The 23,042-nt window shown below is 33.8% G+C and overlaps 1 protein-coding gene across 6 annotated transcripts; it reads left to right on the top strand.

The window, feature by feature from the left end:
- The first annotated feature begins 7,174 nt into the window (after positions 1–7,174).
- LOC117620735 (calcium-transporting ATPase 9, plasma membrane-type-like) lies at positions 7,175–22,741 on the top strand. 6 transcript variants are annotated; one of them, XM_034350915.1, is made up of 34 exons: positions 7,193–7,325; positions 7,547–7,892; positions 8,294–8,410; positions 8,504–8,543; positions 9,214–9,329; positions 9,415–9,546; positions 9,647–9,736; positions 10,618–10,687; positions 10,775–10,845; positions 10,925–11,008; positions 11,091–11,168; positions 11,246–11,317; positions 11,953–12,036; positions 12,125–12,207; positions 12,294–12,402; positions 12,483–12,538; positions 12,649–12,691; positions 12,879–12,962; positions 13,118–13,255; positions 13,388–13,450; positions 13,540–13,638; positions 14,537–14,647; positions 15,666–15,833; positions 16,091–16,150; positions 17,103–17,267; positions 17,417–17,533; positions 18,994–19,092; positions 19,757–19,894; positions 20,151–20,251; positions 20,992–21,037; positions 21,132–21,266; positions 21,486–21,593; positions 21,677–21,768; positions 22,174–22,741. In XM_034350915.1, the coding sequence occupies exons 2-34, from the start codon at positions 7,674–7,676 to the stop codon at positions 22,277–22,279; spliced, it is 3,294 nt and encodes a 1,097-aa protein (XP_034206806.1). In that variant the 5' UTR covers positions 7,193–7,325; positions 7,547–7,673; the 3' UTR covers positions 22,280–22,741. The 6 variants fall into 6 exon arrangements, 5 of the variants coding, with proteins under 5 accessions (XP_034206806.1, XP_034206803.1, XP_034206805.1 ...); XM_034350912.1 differs by having other exon boundaries at positions 13,385–13,450; XM_034350914.1 differs by lacking the exon at positions 7,193–7,325 and having other exon boundaries at positions 7,342–7,892; positions 13,385–13,450.
- Positions 22,742–23,042: the final 301 nt, after the last annotated feature.

Below are 23,042 nucleotides of genomic sequence, written 5' to 3'. Positions count from 1 at the left end.
TTATGTCTCACATATTTTTCCTTTTCTTTTATTAATCTCAAATTGGGGATTAGGGTTTCTGCTTTTCTGATTTTAATTTTAATTTTTTATAGATCTTAAAAATAATTTGGAGTTCAATACCAAATAAGTTTTTAGATCTTAAAATCATTATATGAAAACTCATGTGTTTGAAAAGAATCATAATTTTTTAGTTTACTTTTTTTAATTACGAAACCAAACAGGGCCTTAATTTGCTATGAACCAAAAAAAACTCGGCTTTTCAAATATTGTTTGAGTTTCTGAAACTGATGAAGAACATGTCCAACTAGTCTAACTTCTCTAACCATAGTGGCCTAGCTCGCTAAGCTCAGATCATGGTCAGACTCAGGCCCATGTACAATAGGGCAGCTAGCCGTCTCTCCTTAAAGCAAACACACCTTTGGACGGTGGCTTTATGCAGATCTGTAGCTAATTTTACTACATATTTCAGTTGCTGTAAATACTAAAAAATTTATTGCATGTGTAAGAGGCACACGGCTAGCTATGGCCCCATCATGATCCACAACATGAAAAGCACCGCCGAAAGAGTACTGCACGCATTGTCCTATAACCTCATTTTCTTAGGCATGCCGTACCTTTACACCGAAAGCCACTTGTATTGTCTAAGTCCGGCGCCCCCCTCCATTGAAGCAATAATAATGCTGTGTCAAGTGTGTGACCCATGCTAATGGCTCTGTAGGTGTTTACTTTGCTCTCTCTCTCTCTCTCTCTCTTTCTCTCTCTCTCTTTCAAATCACAAGCATGATGCATGCAGCTGCCGCAAATTTAATTAGAGCGGTTCATGCATATGCATCGGCCGACTCAATTATTGTTGAGATATGACAGATGGGGAAAAAGTCATGAGAATTGCCTCTTTTTTTTCCTTCTCCACCCTCTTATCTTCTCACCCACCATGTAAATTTGAAAAAACACAACTTATCTTCCCACCCATTATTATTCCTAAAATATCATTTAATTATTAAATCAAGTAAAACATAGAAATCAAGTAAAAAATTTTAAAAAAATAACCCAAACCAACACATCAACCTCTTCCTATTCTTCTTCCAATTCTTTTCTTCAAACACAATTCCATAAAAATTCCCAAAAAACATGTGACATTGGATAGGCCAGCTTGTAACTAGACATACCATCTCCACCTAAAAATATGGTTGTGCAGTATCGTCAAATCTCATTACCCAGACACTAAACAGAATTCTTACTAAAAACTATTGAGGGATCCCTCAAATAATTATTTGAGGAACATCCTTTATAGGGCCCACTCCATATTGTATTTTACTAATCAAAATCGTCTATTTTGTAGATACACATTCAAAGATCATCTCTACAAAAAATCACTTGAATCCGATATTATTTGACCATTCAATTGAGTTATTGAAATTTTAGTACTTTTTTGAAGCACCGTGTTCATTGATTTTATAGGACACAATTGGATATCGAAATGATTTCCAATTTGTCTAATTTTTTGTAAAGATAATCTATGAATGAAGACCTAAAGAATAAATAGTTTGGATTATTGAAAAAAATTGTAGGGTACCTTAAAGAACGTCCCTCATATAAAATTATTTAAAGAATTCCTCACTAAAAAGAGTGTATATATATATATTGGCTTCCATGGGTGAGAGTAGAAAACTTGGCAGTAGGAATTATTCCTGACTCAATTTTTTATTTTCTTTAAAAAATTTTATTTTTAGTTTCACAAAAATATTAAAACAGATTCGTAGTTCATTTGTCTCTGTTAATGTTGCAGTTAGATTTGGAAAGAAACAAACTAGCCCAGCACGCGATTCAGTTTATGGTGCAGAGGAGGGTGGTACGTGTACTTTTGTCATTGAAAAGTTCAATTTGAGTTTTGATTTCTTCCTTTCTATCAACCCTAATATCAATTGCGACAACTTCTTTGCGGGTCAATGGTACTAAAGGGACTGCAAACTGAGCTTCGAGTTTGGTTCGTGGGGTGGTGTTTGACAGGGATGAGGGCAGAATAGGTGGGTTATGGGAAATAAGACAGGTGTCAGAAGTCATTTTACAACCGGTACTTTTGTTTTTTAAATTTTCAAAATAAAATGAGTGGAGAAATAAGATAGGGGGTGAAAATACAACACTCTAAAAAAAGGGCAAGTGTTAATTTATGGTTGAGCCATATTAGTAGGTAAGGAGGAGTTCCTCCTTATGGGCAATGAGGGAAACATTATCCTTTTATATATAAAAGTATCAGCTCCGATCTCTTGGACCACAAAGATCTAAGAAATTGTAGTCATCCACTGTTAGATGTTAATCTAACGGTTCAAAAAATTTCTCAAAAGGTAACATCCAACGGTTCAAAAAAGTTTCTTAAAATGAGTGCAAGAGTGAGTGAACCATTGAATATATATCCAACAGTGAGTGACCATAAATCTTTTAGACCCCTGTAATTCAAGATCAAAACTGATAAAAATATCTAAATAATTTGGTTATTGCAGATCCATATCGTCATAGCTGAGCTTATATGTACGTGTATCTCACTAACTATAGTCTACATATATAGCCAATGGACTTAGGGGGATGTCGCTCTCGCATTGAAAAATTAGTGTGTGTACAATCTTCTACATGACTTTGACATGTCAATATTTGGTGTATTAAATTATTATTATTTTTACTACAAGTGATAGTTTAAATTATAATAAAAAGATGAGTTTATCTCACATATACATTACCAAAATGTTATAAAAATTTAAACATAAAACTACTGATATGTAAATAAATGCCATTTTCTTATAGATTAGATCTCGTTGACAAATAATCTGTGGTAATATGGACGATGAAATCAATAAAAGCATATTTAAATTCCTCTACACTGAGTGAATCGATATGCTAAAAATGAACCCATTAAGTGGCACACCGGAAAATAGCTACTAAGTTGATAGTTTGACGGATATATACGTGACCGATGGTATAACAACTTTAAAGTTATTTCTTTGTCAATTAATTGATAACATAATAGGGGTGCAAAGTTTAATTGACCCTTTAATTTATACTTGAATATATTGAAGTGTGTGCCAAGTCCAATCTCACATCGTTTAACGTGAAAGAAAAAAAATCCAGTCAAGAACACACTTAGCCCACCAAAAAGCCATTGCCTCCCACTCCGTAAAAAGATACTTTTTGTTAGCAAAAAGTTTCTTTTCACAAAAAGTATCTTTTTAGTGGACAGCAAAAAGTTTCGAGTGTCTTTTGTCTCAGTCTCACTCACATCAAAAAAAGAAAGATATTGTGTTGGACTTTCCATGAACAGGCCTATTTTAACATGATATAGTATACAAGTATTTATATAGAGAGAAAAATCTCAAATTAGTTACTTGTAATTTTTTAATTAATTTTTTTATAAAAAAATTTGGTGAAAAGTCTTTAGAAAATTTTAACACACTAAGAACTAATTAAAAAAGAACAGATGGGTAGTTTTGAGTTTTTCTCTTCAAATAAGTTCTATATGGGTATTTGTATAATATATCACCATCCCCTTGGCACACGCTCACGCGTATGCCAAATTTTTTTGTTTTGTTTTTGAATTAAAAGGTAATAGGTAGTTGTGTTCCATAAAAATATGACTCATTATTTTATTTTTGTTTTTAAATTAATTTTTTTAATATTAAAAAGTATAAATTTATCATATTATCTTTATTTAATTAATAATTTTAATTTTGAATGTTTACATTAACCAATGACATTTTCTGATGTTTTATATATTACCATCTTCTATTTTTTGCTATATATAGATGTAAAAATGAAATTTTCACTAAAAACCTATAATATTGTACTGGGGCCAAATCCAACCCATTATTTAACTCAATTACTCAAACACCTGGCTACCACATTGGTTTTATAAAAAAAAATGTCTATATATGCACTTTTCTTATTGTAAATTATAAATTGATTTAAATATATTATAGTGATTTATATTTGCATATACAGTACAAAATTACCCACTTAATTAATATACATATAAAAGCAATCTTCATAAAAATTCCCACTAAAGCTAGGCTTAAAAGTTTAGGGAATCATTCTCAATTAAAAACTATATCTTATACCGCTTGTAATATTTGTCTCCTGAGCTTTCATTGGAAACTGTGATAAATATAAAATTAATCACGAAGGTGCAATATTGAAGAAGATTATAATTATAATTTACGTCATCATTTGTACTTTTAAAAATACAACAAGAATAGTGACAATGGCATGTGCATCACATGCATGCATGCATGCCATGAACTTTCAACTTACCTCTCGATTGTTCATGTGCAGGGGCAGCAATGATCGGTACTGTTATCCCATTTCCCCCGAGTTAAAAAATACAACAAGAAAATTGTAAGGCATATATTTAGAAGTGCTTTTGTATGAAGCTTTTTTTTAAATCCAATATCTCTTTTGTTACTCAGAGTCAGAACACTGTATACAAATTCTATGGGATGAATGTATTGGCGAGTCCAGTGTTGATCTTTACCTATGAAGGTGTCAGGCTTTCATGAAATTTTGTATTGAATAGGAGCAGTTTGTTTGATAAAATGCCTCAAAGAGGATTAATTGATGGTGCGTTTGGTTCATGGGAAATAGGGTTTGATATTTTGGTATTCAGATATGGGAAATGGTTGTTTGACATGTTGAAAAATAGGAGGAAATGAAACCCTCCATCCTTCTTGGATTTCATTTTCCATTTCCATCGGAAACTAAGGTCAGCAATAAATGTACATTTTTCATGATTATTTTGTCCATTAACAATTTAGAATTACAATATAGGTAATGCATTATTTTTATTTTTATTTTTAAGTTCATATTTCTAATATGAATATAGATGAAAAAACAAACTTTCTTTTCCATTTCTACACAACCCAAACATGATAAAGGAAATAAAGTTGTATTTCATGGTTAATTTTCTAGCATTACCAAACATGGGAAATGGCCCATCCCTTGCTTGGGAAATGACATAATACGAAATTATTTCACATCAAATCCTTTCCGCAAACGAAATGGGACATAAGGTAGGACAAGGAGGCACGTACTCTTCTCCTATACTTATGTTATTCTTCTTATTGTGCCGTGCAATTAAGAAATTACATAAAATGTATAGAGTTTGTGTTACTAATTTGTGCATATATGTATATTTATAAAATTATGTTTTCTTTATAAAAAAATATTGAAGATTCAAATGATCTTAACTTTAGGACTTTATAGTAATGTTTTTATGCCCCAGCGAAAGAAAATTCCTGAAATCAGCACTAGAAGAATGAAATATTGGTAATTGGCAATTGCCAATCAATGTGTTGCACATTTATGTTTTGATGGAAAGTCCAAGGATGTTGTAGTCTTATGATTATAACACGTTTTTTTCTTTTTTTTTTTTGGGTTGTTATTTTATTTTGATTTAATTATATCAATCCCTCTAAAATTTCTGTCAAATCTCACTTTGCCCCTTCAAATTTAAAATGACCCACTTTCATCAATTAACCCAAAATTCGGTGACCCATTTTGCCCATGCCGTTAACTCTTATTCAAAAATCTGTTAAATCTAATGACATGACAATGATGTTTTTTGTAATTTATATGTATCATTACAACAATTAAGTTGGTGACATGACAAATGAAATCCACCTCAACATAGATAAAAATAATTAAATATTTCTAATAACTAAAAATTTAAAAAAGGTGAACAAGAAAACCCAGGGCACACCATTAATCCATCTCCTTACACCCAAAACTAGGGGTGGGCATTCAAGTCGGCAAACCGGAAAGCCGAGTCAAATCGCATTGAAAAAAACCGAAAAAAAACTGAGTTGACCAAAAAGTCAACAACTGGTCAAAAATCAAATCGGATTGGTTTGGACTGGTTTTGGTTTCGGTTCTATGTCTTCAAAAACCGAATTAAGACATAACCGAACCGGTCAAATTAAAAAATATATAATTTTAATATATATTTATATTCATTGCTATCTTTTTAATCTCGTAACTAATATTCATTCAAGTTCAATTTCAAAACATTTCTCTCTTCTATTTTTATATGAAATTGAATAATTTATTAATTTTCAAGTGAAGAAATAAAATTTCAGTTGAAAATTGTATTAAAAAATAATTTAATTTTAATAATTTTAATAATTTTAATAATCCGATTAAAACCGAACTAGACCGAAATTGGACCGAAATCAATTAAACCCAAACCATATAGTTTTTGAATTTTTTAATTAAAACCAAACCGAATCGAGCTAGATGAATAGTACCGAATCAGTTCTAATTAGAGACAAAAATCGGTCCAAACCAAACCATGCCCACCCCTACCCAAAACTTTCATATTAATAAAACTCTAGCAAATTGGCATATAAAAAAATAAAATAAACAACCCCAACAATAAAACTCCAACTTCCATATAATAAAACTTCAACGAACCCAGCATATCAAAATGAGAGACACAACCCATCACTACGACATAGATCCGATGCAAATCCGGCAAGCCACAAACTCCAGATCCGTCGAGAAATAAACTCTAGATCCGTCGAGCATACAACCTAGCCGTAATACCATGTCCAACCCCAAAAGTCCAAGGCTACGCCACCATATTCGTGGCCAACAATACCAGATCCAACCCCACCATGTCCAGATGCTAGAGAGAGAGATTAAGTCAGAGGTGGCGGTTGGGTTTGCCGTTGTTTTTTGGATGGAATATGTAATTTTATGTTGTTGTTATTTTTCTTCTATGGTTAATTTAGTTATAAATTTTGTTGTTTTATTTTATTTTTTTGGTTATTAGAATATTTAATTATTTTTTTATCTATATAGAGGTGGGCTTTATTTGCTTGCCATATCACTAATTCAATTGTTGTAACGATTCATGTGTATGAAATTACAAAAACACTTTTGCCATATCATCAGATTTAACATATTTTTTTATGGAGTTAATAACAGGTATAAAATGGGCCATCAAATGTCGATCAAGAAATGAACATGAGTCATTTTAAGTTTGAAAGGGCAGAGAAAAATTCGATTGAAATTTCAGGGGCATTGATGTAATTAAGCCTTTTATTTTTCGCACCAAAACCACCTTGACCCGCCCGAAAACAGGGGAGTCTCTCTCATGCCATGCAGATGCATGAGAGAAATTTCGTCGAAGCTTCCCTCCTCCATTTTCGCTTTCCAAACGGAACCAAAACAAATAACATAAAAATAAATAAATAAAGAAAAAAGAAGAAAAATGCCAAATCTCTCTTCATCCTCCGGCTCCCCTTATCCACGAAGCTGCAATGGGACGTGCAAGTCGTTTACAGGTAAGCTCTCTCGCCCCCGAATTATCCTCCTGAAAAACCGGTAAAATTTGTACAGCTGTTGGCCGGAAAATACCAAATTTTTACTAAAAAAAACCATGAAAATAGCCATAAACAAATTAATGAAAAAAAAGGACATTAATTCTTTTGTTGTACGGCTTAGTTTTGCCAAGGTTGTTGATTGGGGATTTTTTTTTCTTCTTTTTGGCTGGTGTTTTTGGGAGGTGGGTGGGCCCCAACATAAGTGTTTGCAGGCAGTAGCAGCGCATCTGGGGCCGAGCTTAGGGAAGAAAGCGTAGGAGGAGAGCCAATTGATCTTTTGTTGCCAAACGACGACTGAGATTGAGAGCCATGGCCGCGTCCCGTGGTTCGTCGTCTTCTACGAACGGCTTGTTGCCGGCCTCGTTGTCAGGGAGGAACCACCCAGACATGGAGGCAGGGGCACGCGTCGGCCTCGAGACTGAGTTCGACGACGACGCCGCCGCAGCAAACGACGTGCCGTCCACCACCGATCCCTTCGACATTGCCAACACCAAGAACGCGCCTCCCGAGACGCTCAAGAGATGGAGGGTACGTTTGTTATCAAATACGACATTCCAATTCAAACACATTACAATGCCTGCAATGGCTATGCCTATGCCAATGCGCAATGTCCTTTGTTTTTGTTTTTGAATTCTTTTTTTTCGGATTCAAATTCTTTCACATTAATTAATTCTTGGCAATGCCGTAGAATTTGTAGCTATAACAATAGCTAGCATTGTGTTTGGCTGATTTCAAAGAGGAAATGAATCGTCATTGTTGGTTTGGTATTGGAATTTGGATTGGGATTCAAATCAAATCAAATTTGTTTTGTTTTTCTTTTTCAATTCTGGAAATTACTGTCAAATGCTATGAATTTAATGAGGAATGACGAGGTTTGGAAATGGGATATTACTATTGTTTATTACATTTCCTTATCATTTTCTTGGCAGCAAGCGGCACTCGTGCTAAATGCTTCCCGACGATTCCGGTACACCATGGACTTAAAGAAAGAGGAAGAAAAAGAAAATAGGAGGAGGATGATTAGATCCCATGCACAAGTCATAAGAGTAATGTTTTTTTTTAAAACAATGATGAAATTTTCACTCTGGTGATTGGTACTGTTTTTGATCAGTTCAACTGATGATTACTTGTTATATTAGGCAGCACTGCTATTCAGATTGGCTGGAGAAAGGGAACACGGTATGTTCACCCTACCTGTCAATTATTTATAATTACTATACTATTTTATGAAGCTTACACATCTAATGCACTTCGTTTTTGATTTGTTTAGCATTTATTTTAGTTTTCATGTCTTTAGGCTGTAAGTAAGTTTTTGCCTTGTCCATAATTTCTACCAATATTAGAATTTTCAGACAGTAGATTCGCACCGTTGATATTTTCACCCGACACCAATATTTTCATCCTTCGTTGCGGCATCAGTGCTACTTGCTGTCTAGGTTGAAATGGTTTTACAGTGTGAATGTTAATTTGTGTTAGATTTTACATGTAATATATATTGTTGGGCTTGTTTCATTGAAGCCTAAGCTTTTTCATTTTGTGGTCACTTGACATGGTATTCAAAGTTGGGCTGTTACTGGTCCATAGTTTGAATCATGTTGATTTCTTATCTTACCTTGTTTCTGTAATTTCCGTGCGCATGCTAGGCCCATGCTACACTCAATAGGAAGCATTATTGCATGTTGTGTTTTCGCAGGCTCAGTATACGTTGGGTCCATATCATGTGTCTAATATTGTTAGGCAGTTCAAAATTTCTTTTAAACATAATTCTATCTGTATTTTCGTCCCCGATGGAAGATTCCATTCCAGTTGCTTATGAACTTGATTTATTTATTTTTTCTGGATGATACAGGGTTAGGCACAACAGTTGCACCCCCAACTCCAAGTGGTGATTATGGAATTGCACTAGAACAACTTGTTTCATTGACCAGGGAGAACAATTTTAACGCTCTACAGCAATATGGAGGGGTCAGCCAACTGCAAATGTATTTTCTCCTTGTTTTTTTATTGTTCTTTGTGCTCTGCTTACATAATGTAATCGTCATTTCATCAGGCTAAAGGCATATCAGCATTGCTAAAAACAAACTTGGAGAAGGGAGTTGATGAGGACGAGATGGATGTAGAAAGAAGAAAGAATGTTTTTGGATCCAATACATATCCTCGGAAAAAAGGGCGGAGTTTCTTGGTATATTATCTTAGTACAAGGTGTTACTTTTTTGTTATTTACTGTTTTAAGTTATGAAGTTGTTGCAATAACTGCAATTCATTTTCGTGCTGTCCTGCAGGGGTTTCTTTGGGAAGCTTGGCAAGACTTAACTCTTATAATCTTGATCATAGCTGCAGTGGTGTCATTGGTTCTTGGAATAAAAACTGAGGTATTCTTGGCCTTTCAAATTAACTCGTCATTTTGCCCCATCAGTTGGTTATGCATTGTTAACCTAGATTGGCTTTGTTTTGTTCAAGGAAAACACTTTTTTCTCTGTGAGAAATTAGGTCTCAGGATAACATGATTTTAAACTTATTTCTCATGGACTATAATTGTCTCTCTAGATATGATTAAGCTCTTTATGATAAGACAACAATGATAAACATGCACATAAATTCTGAAAAATTAAACTAGCTTAGGAGCTAAGCAGTAAGTAATATTAGGAACTATGGGTGCAAGTTGGATTCTAAATTGACTGAAACTAATCCAAAAGTTTCTGATTTTGACATAATACAATTAAATCCAAATCCAAACTTCAGAATTATAGAAGTTCCAGAAAACATTGGATTGGAAATGGAAAACAGAAGGTATTTTGGAATTCTCAATATTTTGATTTTCCGATTAAAAAATTCTTAAAACACTCAGAACACCTGCCCATCCAAAATAGTGCAAATTTTTATCTTGTTTATAGTAAATGTTTTATACATGTCCTCATTTTGTACAATTATAATTTATAAATTTAATACACTCTCCAACACCTAACCATACAAAACACCCAAATATCCGCTCAAAGAATATATCTTAACCTCTTTGATATTTTTGCAAAGAAAAACCATCTGATCCTACTCCCTTCATTTTATATCATTAATTTTTATTTGGAATAGTTGAAATCTACTCAATTTTGCATCCTCTAGTCTCTCATTTAACCTATAACTGGTTCGTCTAATTATCTCATCATGGTTTGTTTTTCCATTCTTTCTTTCTTTTTTCTAAGGTTTCTCTAGTAGTGTTTACTGTTCCCTACCTTTTTTCTTCTGATAATCCTCATAGGGTCTTGCTGAAGGATGGTATGATGGATCAAGCATTTTCTTTGCTGTTTTCCTTGTTATAGTTGTTACAGGTATTGGAATTGATTTTGTACCTGTGTTTTTATTTTGTTTCAGTTAGGTACTTTTCTCCTGTTCATTAATTTTTTTGGTTTTGCCAGCTATTAGTGATTATCGGCAATCTCTTCAGTTTCAAAATTTAAATGCGGAAAAGGAAAATATACAACTGGAGGTGTGCACTCTTACATCATTGGAGTATTAAAACTCACTCTTTGGATGCTAAATTAACTATATATTGAAATTTTCTGCAGGTCATGAGAGGTGGTAGAATAGTAAAGATTTCGATATTTGATATTGTGGTTGGTGATGTTATACCTCTCAGAATAGGCGATCAGGTAAGTGTATTGACTGTTTTAGTTTGCTCCACTGGAAATGATTTGTATATCATGTAACCAATTTTATTTTGTTTGTACTTAGGTCCCTGCTGATGGAATCTTAATAACTGGTCATTCTCTTGCCATTGATGAATCTAGCATGACTGGTGAAAGCAAGATTGTGAGTGGTTAAACGGTTCCCTGTAGTAATTAATTATGACTGTTATCCATATAATTCCTAAGCGCCATCTCTTTTAGGTTCACAAGGATCAGAAGACACCTTTCTTAATGTCAGGTTGCAAAGTGGCTGATGGAGTGGGTACTATGCTGGTAAAGCACTTTCAATTAATTTATTGTGCTGCACTTTTCATAACATGACTGAAAGAATCACACACTTAATGTTTATTGTTTTACTTCCTTTTATTTTTTCCTCTTTTATTTTTATTTTTTTGCTTGGGGAGATAGTGATCAGTTGTGAACTTTTGTTTTATTCCTTACCCTCATTCATTATGTATTTCTTTTTTTCTTTGGTGAATATCAGTTCCTACTGTTGATCTCAGAAAAATTAAGAATACGGGTTTTTGATTTTAGACAATATTTAGTATCATGTCTTACTCCAACAATAGGAAAATCTTGTTACACTACCAATTTCTTATTCATTGAATATTAACAAGTATGATGTTGATGCATGGTTGCTATATGCATTTATATTCCAATTTCACAGAATCTGTCCCTTTTCTTGCTATGTACTATCAATTTTTTGGAATTGTGTGTCGCGAACACATTACTAAGAATCTGCTAACTTCTATGTGTTGATTTTATTTATTTTGATGCCGGAATAACTCATATTTATGGAATTTGTCCTACAATGCTATAATTGGCACAATCATGTACCAAATTTCTTTTAAACTAAGAAATGTTCTATCAGTCTCACCATGTTGCTTCACCCTTATGTTTATCTGTAGGTAACTGGTGTTGGAATCAACACTGAATGGGGATTGTTGATGGCAAGTATCTCAGAGGATAACGGCGAAGAAACTCCTTTACAGGTTTTTGCTTTTTTCTCAAATATTGTTGCTTCAACGATGAAAATCCATTATTTACAGCTCAAGGTTTTCTTTTGGTGATGTGTGATAGGTGCGCTTGAATGGAGTTGCAACTTTTATTGGCATAGTTGGGCTTTCAGTAGCTGTTTTGGTGCTTGCTGTCCTGTGGGGCAGGTAACATTGTGATCATTGAATAACGTATATCCTATTACATGAATTATTTATCATCTTATCAGTTGCACTCTTATTTGAAATTTTAGATACTTCACTGGAAATTCAAGAGATGCAGATGGAACCGTCCAATTTATAGCTGGCCAGACTAGCACTGGCAAAGCTATAGATGGAGCAGTAAAAGTGTTTACCATTGCCGTAAGTGAAGTTTCTTGATGCTCGTTAGGTTTATTGTTATATGTTGTCCTTTTTTTATAACAAATTTTAGAACACTTCAGGTCACCATTGTGGTTGTTGCAGTTCCTGAAGGGCTACCTTTGGCTGTTACCCTGACGTATGTAGTATCTACCACTTTTGTTTCAGGTTATGGAGTTAAGTTTAATATACCGTTATAGTTCTCATTTATGTTATCAACTTTGCCTCTGTACTTCAATTCTGTGACAGGCTAGCATACTCAATGAAGAAAATGATGGCAGATAAGGCATTGGTAAGTATCTTTGTTCTTTTTTTTTCTTCTTCCAGTTTTTCTGTTTCTTAATAAAAGAAAGTATATTTCCTCTCTTGTTTTCCCCTCGTCTTTGACTGGTTTACCATCATTATGTTTTCATTTTTCTAATATTTTTTGCTTCTACAAGGAATGCATTTATAAATGATCTAACATCAGACATGTTCAGGTGCGTAGACTGTCAGCCTGTGAAACTATGGGCTCAGCAACAACAATATGTAGTGATAAAACTGGGACATTGACTTTGAACCAGGTATGTTCTATTTTCAAAACTGAATTATGGTTTCCATCAATTTTTAAACACATGATACTGGGCAGCATGTGAAACATGAGCATCTTTTAGTGGTTATGATATGAAAAATATCTTGGTAAAATAGAAATAATGAAAAAAAAAATATGATGCTACAGATGACTGTGGTTGAAGCATATGTTGGGAAAAAGAAGATAAATCTGCCAGACGATTCCTCACAGTTGCATCCACAAGTTTCCACTCTGCTAAGTGAGGGCATTGCACAAAATACCACTGGCAACGTATTTGAGCCAAAGGTAATATTTCTTTTCAGGTGTCACAGAATCATCAAGGGAGGGAGGACATTGTTTTTGTCAACTGTTGAACTTTGGTGGTTATTCTCAATTGAAAATATTGATAATTAAACATAAAATAAATTTTTTTAGCAGGGTGGTGAAGTAGAGATTTCTGGGTCTCCTACAGAAAAGGCTATACTTTCATGGGCAGTCAAGGTTCCATTTAAATGTGCTTTAGTGTATTCTGGTACTCTTTTGTCTCCAATAATTGAAGATTTTCTTAATTATCAAAATTTGTATCACAGTTGGGGATGAAGTTTGATTTTATCAGATCAGAGTCTACGGTTCTTCATGTTTTCCCTTTCAACTCAGAGAAAAAGCGAGGTGGTGTTGCACTAAAACAGGTAATTGATTCATTTAAGGTGTAAAATTTCAATTTGTCAATCACAAGTTTGAGACCTAATGGGAGTTGCATGTGCATCACATTATAGATAAGCTTGAACCAAACATACTATGTCATGTTCTCCTAACATAATTGAGTTGTTCCAAGGAAAAATGCACTATAGTGGCTTCTCAATCAAAACTGGTCGGCCAACCCGGATCTACTTGTTTTCAACTGGGTTGGCATCAACCTCTTTATCACATGGTAGGGTTCACTAATGTCAACCAGTGGGGTCATTGGACCCTTACATTACACATGCATATAAGTACAGACATAGAGACAGGCAGATACATGATATATTCTGTATTTATATGTTTATACTTGTGAATTAAAGTATCTTATTTCCCAGAGGAGTAGTTATAGTGCTTCATATGTTTCTGAGGCCAACTTATGTTATTCTGACCTTTCTTTTCAATTATTTGATGTGGTGGTGTTGCATCTCTATCCAGTGTTCCGATAATTTCGGCTGCGTGCTATTGTCATAATTTTGCCATTTCTTATCTTTTCTCCATCGATTGTATATCATCCTGTGTAATAAAAATGCTCCATTTCCCTCTTCTTGTTCAATTCAACTTATCCTGTGGAATGTGGCCGAAAAATATAGATTGTCAATTATAGTGCATTGTGGATATCTCACACCACCTTCACCTTCTGTATTTTTCATCTAGAAAATATCACTATATGCATGTTTTGCATGTAATTATATTATACTTATATAGTGAGGCATACATAATAATACATCCATAGATGCAAACACATAAGGAAGCAATAAACTACTTAAACTTTTTGTGCACAGCTTCTCTCTTGTTTGCCTAATCCTATGATAATGTGATTTCTTTACTTTTATTTTTTATTGACAGACTGACTCTAAAGTTCATATACATTGGAAAGGGGCAGCAGAGATAGTTTTAGCCTCGTGTACAGAGTATCTTGACTCAAATGGTTGCTCGCAGAATATTAACGAAGATAAGGTTGGGAACGTGAGCCATACATACTTAGAAAGTCTTATCAGTTATCACTTATTTTTAAAATAAAATAAAAAACATATTCAGAAATATCTATGAGAAAATAAAAATCTTGGAAACAAGTGGCATTTATCAGCCATTTAGGTAAATATATCCCGGACGTTATGGATGAAGAATCTATTAAAGCATTTTATGTGTATGAATAAGCGCTATAGCTAACGCTTTTACACATGGTAATGACAAGCCTTCAAAACTGCTGAACAACTTAATTTTGGTAGGTAACACTTTTACACAATGGAAAATATAGTCACAAAAGTCTGAGATAATCCTTTAAAAGGAAGTTTGGCTACTGTCTTTGATGTAAAATTCGTCAGAGATATATGGTTGAAAATTTGTTCATGTTCTATTTGAGTACTGTAAGAGGATTGAATAATTTATATAATCATAAATGTGTTCAATATCGACAATGTGGGTTGGAGACTGCATGTAAGCTTTTATAGTATTTAAGATATAAAATGACCCTGGAGAGGATGATTTGTCATTCTCTACTTATGTTGGTTAAAAGGCTATGCTTGTTGATGTTTATATATATATATATATATATACTTATTTATTTTTCAAATTCTCTTCACTATTATGTGGGAATTGATTGCACAAAACTCTAATGGTCCATTTGGATGGAAAGATTTGAATGAAGATTGCTTAATTGTAATTTGAGAAATTTTAAAATCTTATGTTTAAAATCCACATGTGAATTTGACTTTTAAGAAAAGAGAGATTTCAAGAAAAACTGTTATTTGAAATTCCTCAATATTTTTATTTATTAAAAAAATAATCACTTTACATGTGGATTTTCTTAAATATTTTCATATTCCTTCAAGCCAAATGGACCTTTAGTACCGGTGGATATGGTCAACTTTAATATAGAAAATAGGTTTCTCTTAGAAAGTTGAGAAATATTCTTTTGTCTCTTGAAATTTTCCAGTGAAATTTGGGTGTGATGTCTTGTTATATCCTTTTGCAGGAATTTTTCAAGGCAGCTATTGATGACATGGCAGCAAGCAGTTTGCGATGTGTTGCCATTGCATACAGATCATATGAATTGGACAAAGTTCCAACTGAGGAAGAGGATTTAAGTCAATGGGCTTTACCAGAAGATAACCTTGTTTTGCTTGGTATTATTGGTATAAAGGTGCACCCAAGAACAAGTTTCTCATGATACTAAATTATGGTTTTTGCCTTTCCATTTTTCATGAGAATGATCCAAACACACACGTAAACAAAGTATGCCCCCATGTTGCAGTAATTGATTTAGAGTGAGCTTTGCATTATTATTTTTGATAGTCTATGGCATAGAAAGTACTCTTGGGTCTTGCTTGCAATAAAAAGAACTTAAATTTGCGCCTTGTATTAACTTCATTATAAGCTAATATGTATGTCCATGAGTAGGATCCTTGTCGTCCTGGTGTTAAAGATGCAGTGAGACTATGCACAGAAGCTGGTGTTAAGGTAACCCTCACATTTTCTAGACAATATCTTAATATTATTGTATATGTATGGTCATGACTCATTAACATCTTGATTTATGTTACATTACTGCAAAGTATAATGGTGGATATAAAAGACAGATTAGTTTCGAGATGCCTATGTTGTGGCTTATTGGTGTACCCTTTATTTCAGCTTGTAGGAACGAATATAAAATCCTCTAGGATTGCTCTATTTGTCTATAATATCTGACGTTCTGTTGTTGGATCTTTGAGGAATATTCTTTGGTGCAAATAATCATGCTAAAGAGCTTCTTTGCTTTCATGAATGTTAAGTAATATAATCAGTATTATACATGTACTAAGGATGATAAATACTTTTTAACTTTAGGATTAGAGGGATTATGTTATTCTGATAAGTTCCTAGCTCGTAGGAACTAAATCATCGAGTCGTGTTTTCTGTGGCTAATATTTATGCTAATCCCTATGTTACTGAGAAACTCTTGGAAAGCTGGACTGAGTTCGTTAGTAAAGGATTTATAATGTGGTTTGTGTGAGCAGCCTTCAGAATTCTCATATTCAGCATTCTTTTCATACTGTTCAACCTTCATTTTATGCCACAAGTGATCTTTGTTTTGATGCTAATCTGTTAAGAAAGAATATGGTTCAAACATTAGTCTGCAAGTTTTAATAATTCAAATTAGGTTGCATTTATCTATGAAGTACCTATTTGCCAAGCACAGACAAATGTATGCTAAAATGCCTTAAAAATCCCAACAAATGCACCTTTGATATGGTCTTCATGGTAGACAGAGAGGCGTTCGAGGATTTTGTTTCATGATTATGATATTCCATTTGGTTGTTCGTAAGTGTACAGTGATGGGACATGTATAGTTATTTACATGATGCAATATCTTATGTTATGATTTACGCATCGGAAAAATGACCATAAGAATCACATTTCTGTGAACCTATAGGTACGGATGGTCACTGGAGACAATCTTCAGACTGCAAAAGCAATCGCATTAGAGTGTGGAATACTAGTTTCACTCGAAGATGCTACTGAGCCTAATATCATTGAAGGAAAAACATTCCGTGCATTATCTGAAAAAGAAAGGGAACAAGTTGCCAAGATAATAACAGTATGGCTCCTACATTGTGAAAATGCTGATAATATGTATTAGCTTTTGATATTCAGTCTGTTCAGCTTAATATGTTAGTTATTCATAGAAATGTGAGTTGCTCTGTTTGTACCTAAAGCCAATATACATTTTTGTATGGTGTTTCTTAGGTAATGGGCAGATCTTCCCCTAATGACAAGTTGCTACTTGTGCAAGCATTACGTAAGGGTGGTGATGTTGTCGCAGTAACAGGAGATGGCACTAATGATGCTCCCGCACTTCATGAGGTTTGTCATTTTCGTGGATTAAATTATTTCATGTGGTTGGCGTTTTCATGTCTTTTAAGCTTTAAAAAGATATCTCAAGATGGATGTGCTAAGATTCTACATTGACATATAAGAATCCTGATAAATGTATTTTTCTTGATGTTAATGAGATGTGAAGTTTGAGATGCATCAGGTCCTATGATGGACAATTAGGTATATATTTGGATGACTAGAAGTAATGCATAAAATTATATCTATATCCATATATAGAGGGAGCTTCAATTAAGGGATCCCTTAAATAACCTTATTCAAGGGACACCCTTGTATGACCCACTCCGCATTGTATTTCAATGATCCGAACTGTCTCTTTTTTTAGGGATTCCCTCAAAGATCATCTATGATAAAATCACTTGAATTTGAAAACATTTAACCACTCAATTAAATGGTTGTCATTTTAGTGTTTTCTTGAAATACCTTGTTCATCTATTTTATTCATCACAAGTAGATGTATTAATGGTTTTCAACTTGTTTAAGTTTTTGTAAGGGTGATTTTTGAATGAAGAATTGAAAAGTAGACAGTTTGGATGATTGAAGTAAAATTCGTAGTGGACCCTATATATATATATATATATATATATATATATATATATATAAGCAATTGAGAAAATATGCTTGTAATCTAGTCCATGCTGCTTGGTTTGTTTAGCACTCTAATGGAGTACAAGTTACAACAATCTTGACCGATCTGGAGTTTTGTATTAAGTGTGATTGCATTCTGGCTGTGGGTGGTTAGGCCTTAACCTAATTTGGCTTGGTTTAAAAAAAAATTGTTTTATTCCTGGTTTGGTTTAGGTGGACTTGTCCATCTCCTTTTGTAATTGGTTTTCTATCTTTTAATAAAGTTTTCTTTCCTATAGAAAATAATGGAATAAGCATTTATGCTTCTTTAAAGGAGCAATATCTGTATTTTAATCTTGAATATTGATACTTCATAGATACTTCCTATATGTATTAAGTATCTCACAGATATATCCAAACCCTTACATTTACTTTTGAAAATTGAAGAAGTATCCAGTCATTTTTTATATTAATGGATATGGTCTGAATATCGGAATACAAGCAAATCTATAATCATTATCTGCTATGCACATTCATGTCCATGCTGCCACAAAGGTTTGTCAACACAATTGTTTTGATGCAGATTATAACACTTGTTCATAAGAATTCTCTTCCTATATATGATAGGAAATAGCATCTTTTGAAACTGAATGGTCATTGGTATCAATATTAACACATTAAAAGGAAAAACATCTTCGTGGTTCAGAAGGGTGGTTTTTAGCTGGATGACTTTTCTTTCCTGCCTCTTGTTGGTCATGGTTTTGATTCTGGCTTTTATGCTCTAAAACATTATCTGTTCAACTTCCACTGTTGGAACGTTTCCTAGTTATAGTTGATCAGATTTTTATCATTTTGTATTTTAGGCAGATATTGGTCTTTCTATGGGCATTCAAGGAACTGAAGTTGCAAAAGAAAGTTCTGATATCATTATTTTGGATGATAACTTTGCTTCTGTTGTAAAGGTGAGTAAACAACTTATAAAAATATTGCTTCACTTGTTTATTTAAAATTCAAGTAACTTTGTTGCTTTTTTTGCATTTAGCTTCTTTAAGTTAAAATAGATAATACATTGAAGCTTTTAAACCTCGGACCATAGGACTAGCATCTATGTGGTGGATCTTAATGAAAATGTTTGTGGTTAGGAATGGTCTTGAATCTTGATAGTTCTTGCTCAAGGTTTGAGGCACATCATCTCTCTTGCAGGACTGCCTTATATTTGAATTGAATATGCATATTATGTTGTTTTTTTCTTTCTGCTTTTCTCCCATCATCGTATCTATTGTTGTTTAACGAGTCAGATTTGTGAACATCTATTTTTAAGGAACACCACATATCTTTTTTTCCTGACTCCTGGCATTGGTAAATATTTTGACATATCTTTTAACATATCATACAATTACTATCTTTATATATAGTAAATATTTTAATCTTTAGTCCTTTTCTTTTGCCCTGGTTTTCAGATCATTGGTAAAAAAAAGTTATATAGTTTTGTGGTTAAATTAATGGGTTGACTTTCAGTGCATATACCCAAGTTAAATAAGGAGTGATATAATTCTGATATAGCTTTACTCATCTAATGATAGGATTCAGGTTGTGATTTTATTTGTTCGCAATGTTTTTATGTAGGTTGTTCGCTGGGGACGTTCTGTGTATGCAAATATTCAGAAATTTATCCAATTCCAACTTACTGTTAATGTTGCAGCTCTTGTAATTAATGTTGTGGCAGCGGTATCCTCTGGTCGTGTCCCATTAAATGCTGTACAGGTTGATCCCTCCCTCTCTCTCCAGATATATATATTGGTTATGGATATCTATTATTCCATCATGAATCAACATTGCACTGCATATTTTGCACAATCTGGAATATGAAGCCAGAACAAAATGAGTAAAAGAATCCTCGGCATTGTAGAATGTCACTGCTCATTTGTTTTTTTTTTCTTACATTGTGGTTCTAAATAGCGATGGGCCCGGACACTTAAGGACCCTCCTTGTTATAATGTGTTTCATGTTCTTTGTACAGCTTCTGTGGGTTAACTTGATCATGGATACTCTAGGAGCACTTGCATTGGCTACTGAGCCACCTACAGACAACCTTATGCATAGAACACCAGTTGGCCGAAGGTGTGAAATTCTGTGGCTAGCTAGCAATGGTGTATTCATAACATATCTAAATTCGATACTGTTAAAGTTAAATTCTTGTGGCTGTATGCTGTTATAAATATGGTGGCTGTCTATTGTTGTTTTCTGAATAACAAAATATTAAAGTCTTGATCTTCTAGTCACCTTTCAACAGAAAAAAATATTTCAATAATTTTTGGATATTTAAGTATTTAACATTTGAAGATGATGATGAGTTTCAGCTAGCGTCTGGATTCTGGACATATCAGAAGAAAATAAGTTGATCTTGCTTGGCCTTTTCATTTGATACTTTTGTCATATTCATTAAAATCCCATGGGATCTATAAGAATACTATGGGGGTTGTCCCTCTCCCGCCCCTCCTCGACTGCCTTCCCACAATTATTAAGAGGAGGAACAACTTATGCATTGAAAGTCTGCGGTTCCTTATATTGTTGATTTAGTTTTCTTGGACCCATATTTCAATCACATGGGATGGTCTATAATCTTCTTCCCACTCTTAGTAAACTTTTTATGAGTTTCTGATCAGGGAAAGTAGGATTTATTTGCATTTATTTTGCCCTTCTGATATTTTATCTTGAGTTGCGCTCATCTTAAAATTGAGAGATTGTATATTATTTTGGGTGCATTTGCAAGGCCAGGTATTCTTGTATATCACATTCCCTTAATGGACCACCTCTAGTTTTAGATGAAGGAAGTAATGATCTGATGTTTGCTTGTTTAGGGAACCTCTTATAACGAACATCATGTGGAGGAACTTACTCATTCAGGTACCTAATATCCATGAGACTATTGTTGGAAAATTACTGAGATCACAGTACCTTGTACAACTCTGTTTCTGTCATTAACTTTTACTTACCACAGGCTATGTATCAAGTTGCTGTCCTCCTTGTCCTCAACTTTCTGGGAACTAGCATTCTTGGTCTGCAAAATGAGACCCAGAAGCAGGCCACTAGTGTGAAGAATACTATCATATTTAATGCATTTGTCTTCTGCCAAGTAAGTATAGGAACTTGAAAATAATGCGAATTAGGAATTACGTTCTAATTGTTTAGCTAAGTTGGTTTTAAGGTTTCAGTTTTGCTTGTTAGTTCTCTCATTTATTGTATCTGAAGATACGGAAGTTAAACAGATGATATTGACATGCCATATCATGCAATTAGCCTAACTTCTTATTAGTATTTGTTTTGACGCCTATCTTGTGTTTTTTTTGTACAGATTTTTAACGAGTTCAATGCTCGAAAGCCTGAGGAAATAAATATCTTCAGTGGAGTGACTAAGAACTACCTCTTTATGGGAATAATAGGAATTACATTAGTACTTCAGGTGAGAGGCCAGTACATTTATGTTATGGTTTAGGGTTCTTAGTTTTACTATCATACAATTACTCACTATAACTGTATTTGCAGATACTGATCATTATGTTCCTCGGAAAGTTTACAAAAACAGTGAGACTATCATGGCAGCAATGGCTTATATGCTTGGGTATTGCCATTGTCAGGTACGTAAACTTGATGATATTGCTTATATTTTTCTAAACTGGCTCAAGTTTGGCTAATGAAGACCATGGGAGTCTTATCCTCATTATTGTACCACCTTGAGAACCACAGTTGACAAAAAAATGAAATTAGTTGCCAGTCATTTTTGTTTTGCAATTTAAATTTCTCTAATTTTAATTTTATTTTAATTGGCATAGATATTAAAGAACTACCAAATTACCTTGGTCTCCATGTTCACATATGATGGCATGAACATGATAACCTTTGTCTCTTAGCATCACCTGTAAATAGGACCTTAGTAGTGTCTTGTGTCCCTTAAGGTTCTTTATAGTTCATTCAGGTTGATGGTCATATACCATGCATCCATCTTCTTTACATGGTACTTAACTGCCTTTATTTTCTGACAGTTGGCCTCTTGCTGTTATTGGAAAACTAATTCCGGTCTCGAAGACACCATTGGGCGAGTACTTCAGTCGGCCAATTAAGCGATGCAGAAATTCTCGTAACTCCTAATGCTCACCTCTGTAGTTGTGTTCTGTATACATGCTATCAAACCATCAGTTTCAGAAGGGTTTTTGGAACTTGAGAGAAGGATGAATTGAATCCTACAAGAAATTATGAGAAAAATCAATGATTCTCGTTCTCAAAACTCAATCTTTTGATTTCTGTGGATTGACATTTGGCCAGGACGAATTGAATCCTTCCCCCTCCCCCCTTTCTCCGGCCGACAAGAGAAAGAAATTGCTCATTTTTGGCCTGAAAGCCTCTAGTTTCTTTCTCCAGCGTTATGGTTGCATAACTTACATTATGGCATGACCTTACCACTATTCTTTTTCTCTATAGCTTTTCTGTGTAAGAGTGGACTCGTCACGGATTTGTATTCAACTAGTAAATTGCTATGTAATGCATAGCCAAGTGTAAATAGAAAGCTGTTAAATGTGCAGCTCTGGAGTAACTTTTTTGGAGCTTCATTCACTCTAAAATCTTTTTCTTTGAAAATTGATTTTACACAAAATAGAAAAACTCATTTGAAAATTATTCCGTTCTGCCTTCACAATGTGTTGCAGTTCCATTTAAATGATTGATTAATTTAGGTTACCTTGTATGGATCATAAGTAACTCATGCATACGATAAGCCAAAAGCCAATCTCAACTTTGCGAAAGGGGATTTGATTTGAGACCTTTTTCTATTTTGGGAAGAGAAGTACCTACCATTAGATTTGAGATGTTTTCCAAATGCCACATTGACATTATGCATAAAAATAAAATAATTAAT

Source organism: Prunus dulcis, chromosome 3, assembly GCF_902201215.1.
Source record: "Prunus dulcis chromosome 3, ALMONDv2, whole genome shotgun sequence".
NCBI classification, from domain to species: domain Eukaryota; kingdom Viridiplantae; phylum Streptophyta; class Magnoliopsida; order Rosales; family Rosaceae; genus Prunus; species Prunus dulcis.
Note: the sequence above shows the minus strand (reverse complement) of the source record. Positions and strands in the feature narration are given on the sequence as shown.

What these genes read in the sequence shown, in the direction of transcription:
- LOC117620735 (XM_034350912.1), top strand. Translation starts at nt 7,674, where the DNA reads ATGGCCGCGTCCCGTGGTTCGTCGTCTTCTACGAACGGCTTGTTGCCG. An exon ending in ATGCTCCCGCACTTCATGAG is followed by an intron (nt 17,534 to 18,993) that starts GTTTGTCATTTT and finishes TTTGTATTTTAG; the next exon opens with GCAGATATTGGTCTTTCTAT. An exon ending in GGAGGAACTTACTCATTCAG is followed by an intron (nt 21,038 to 21,131) that starts GTACCTAATATC and finishes TACTTACCACAG; the next exon opens with GCTATGTATCAAGTTGCTGT.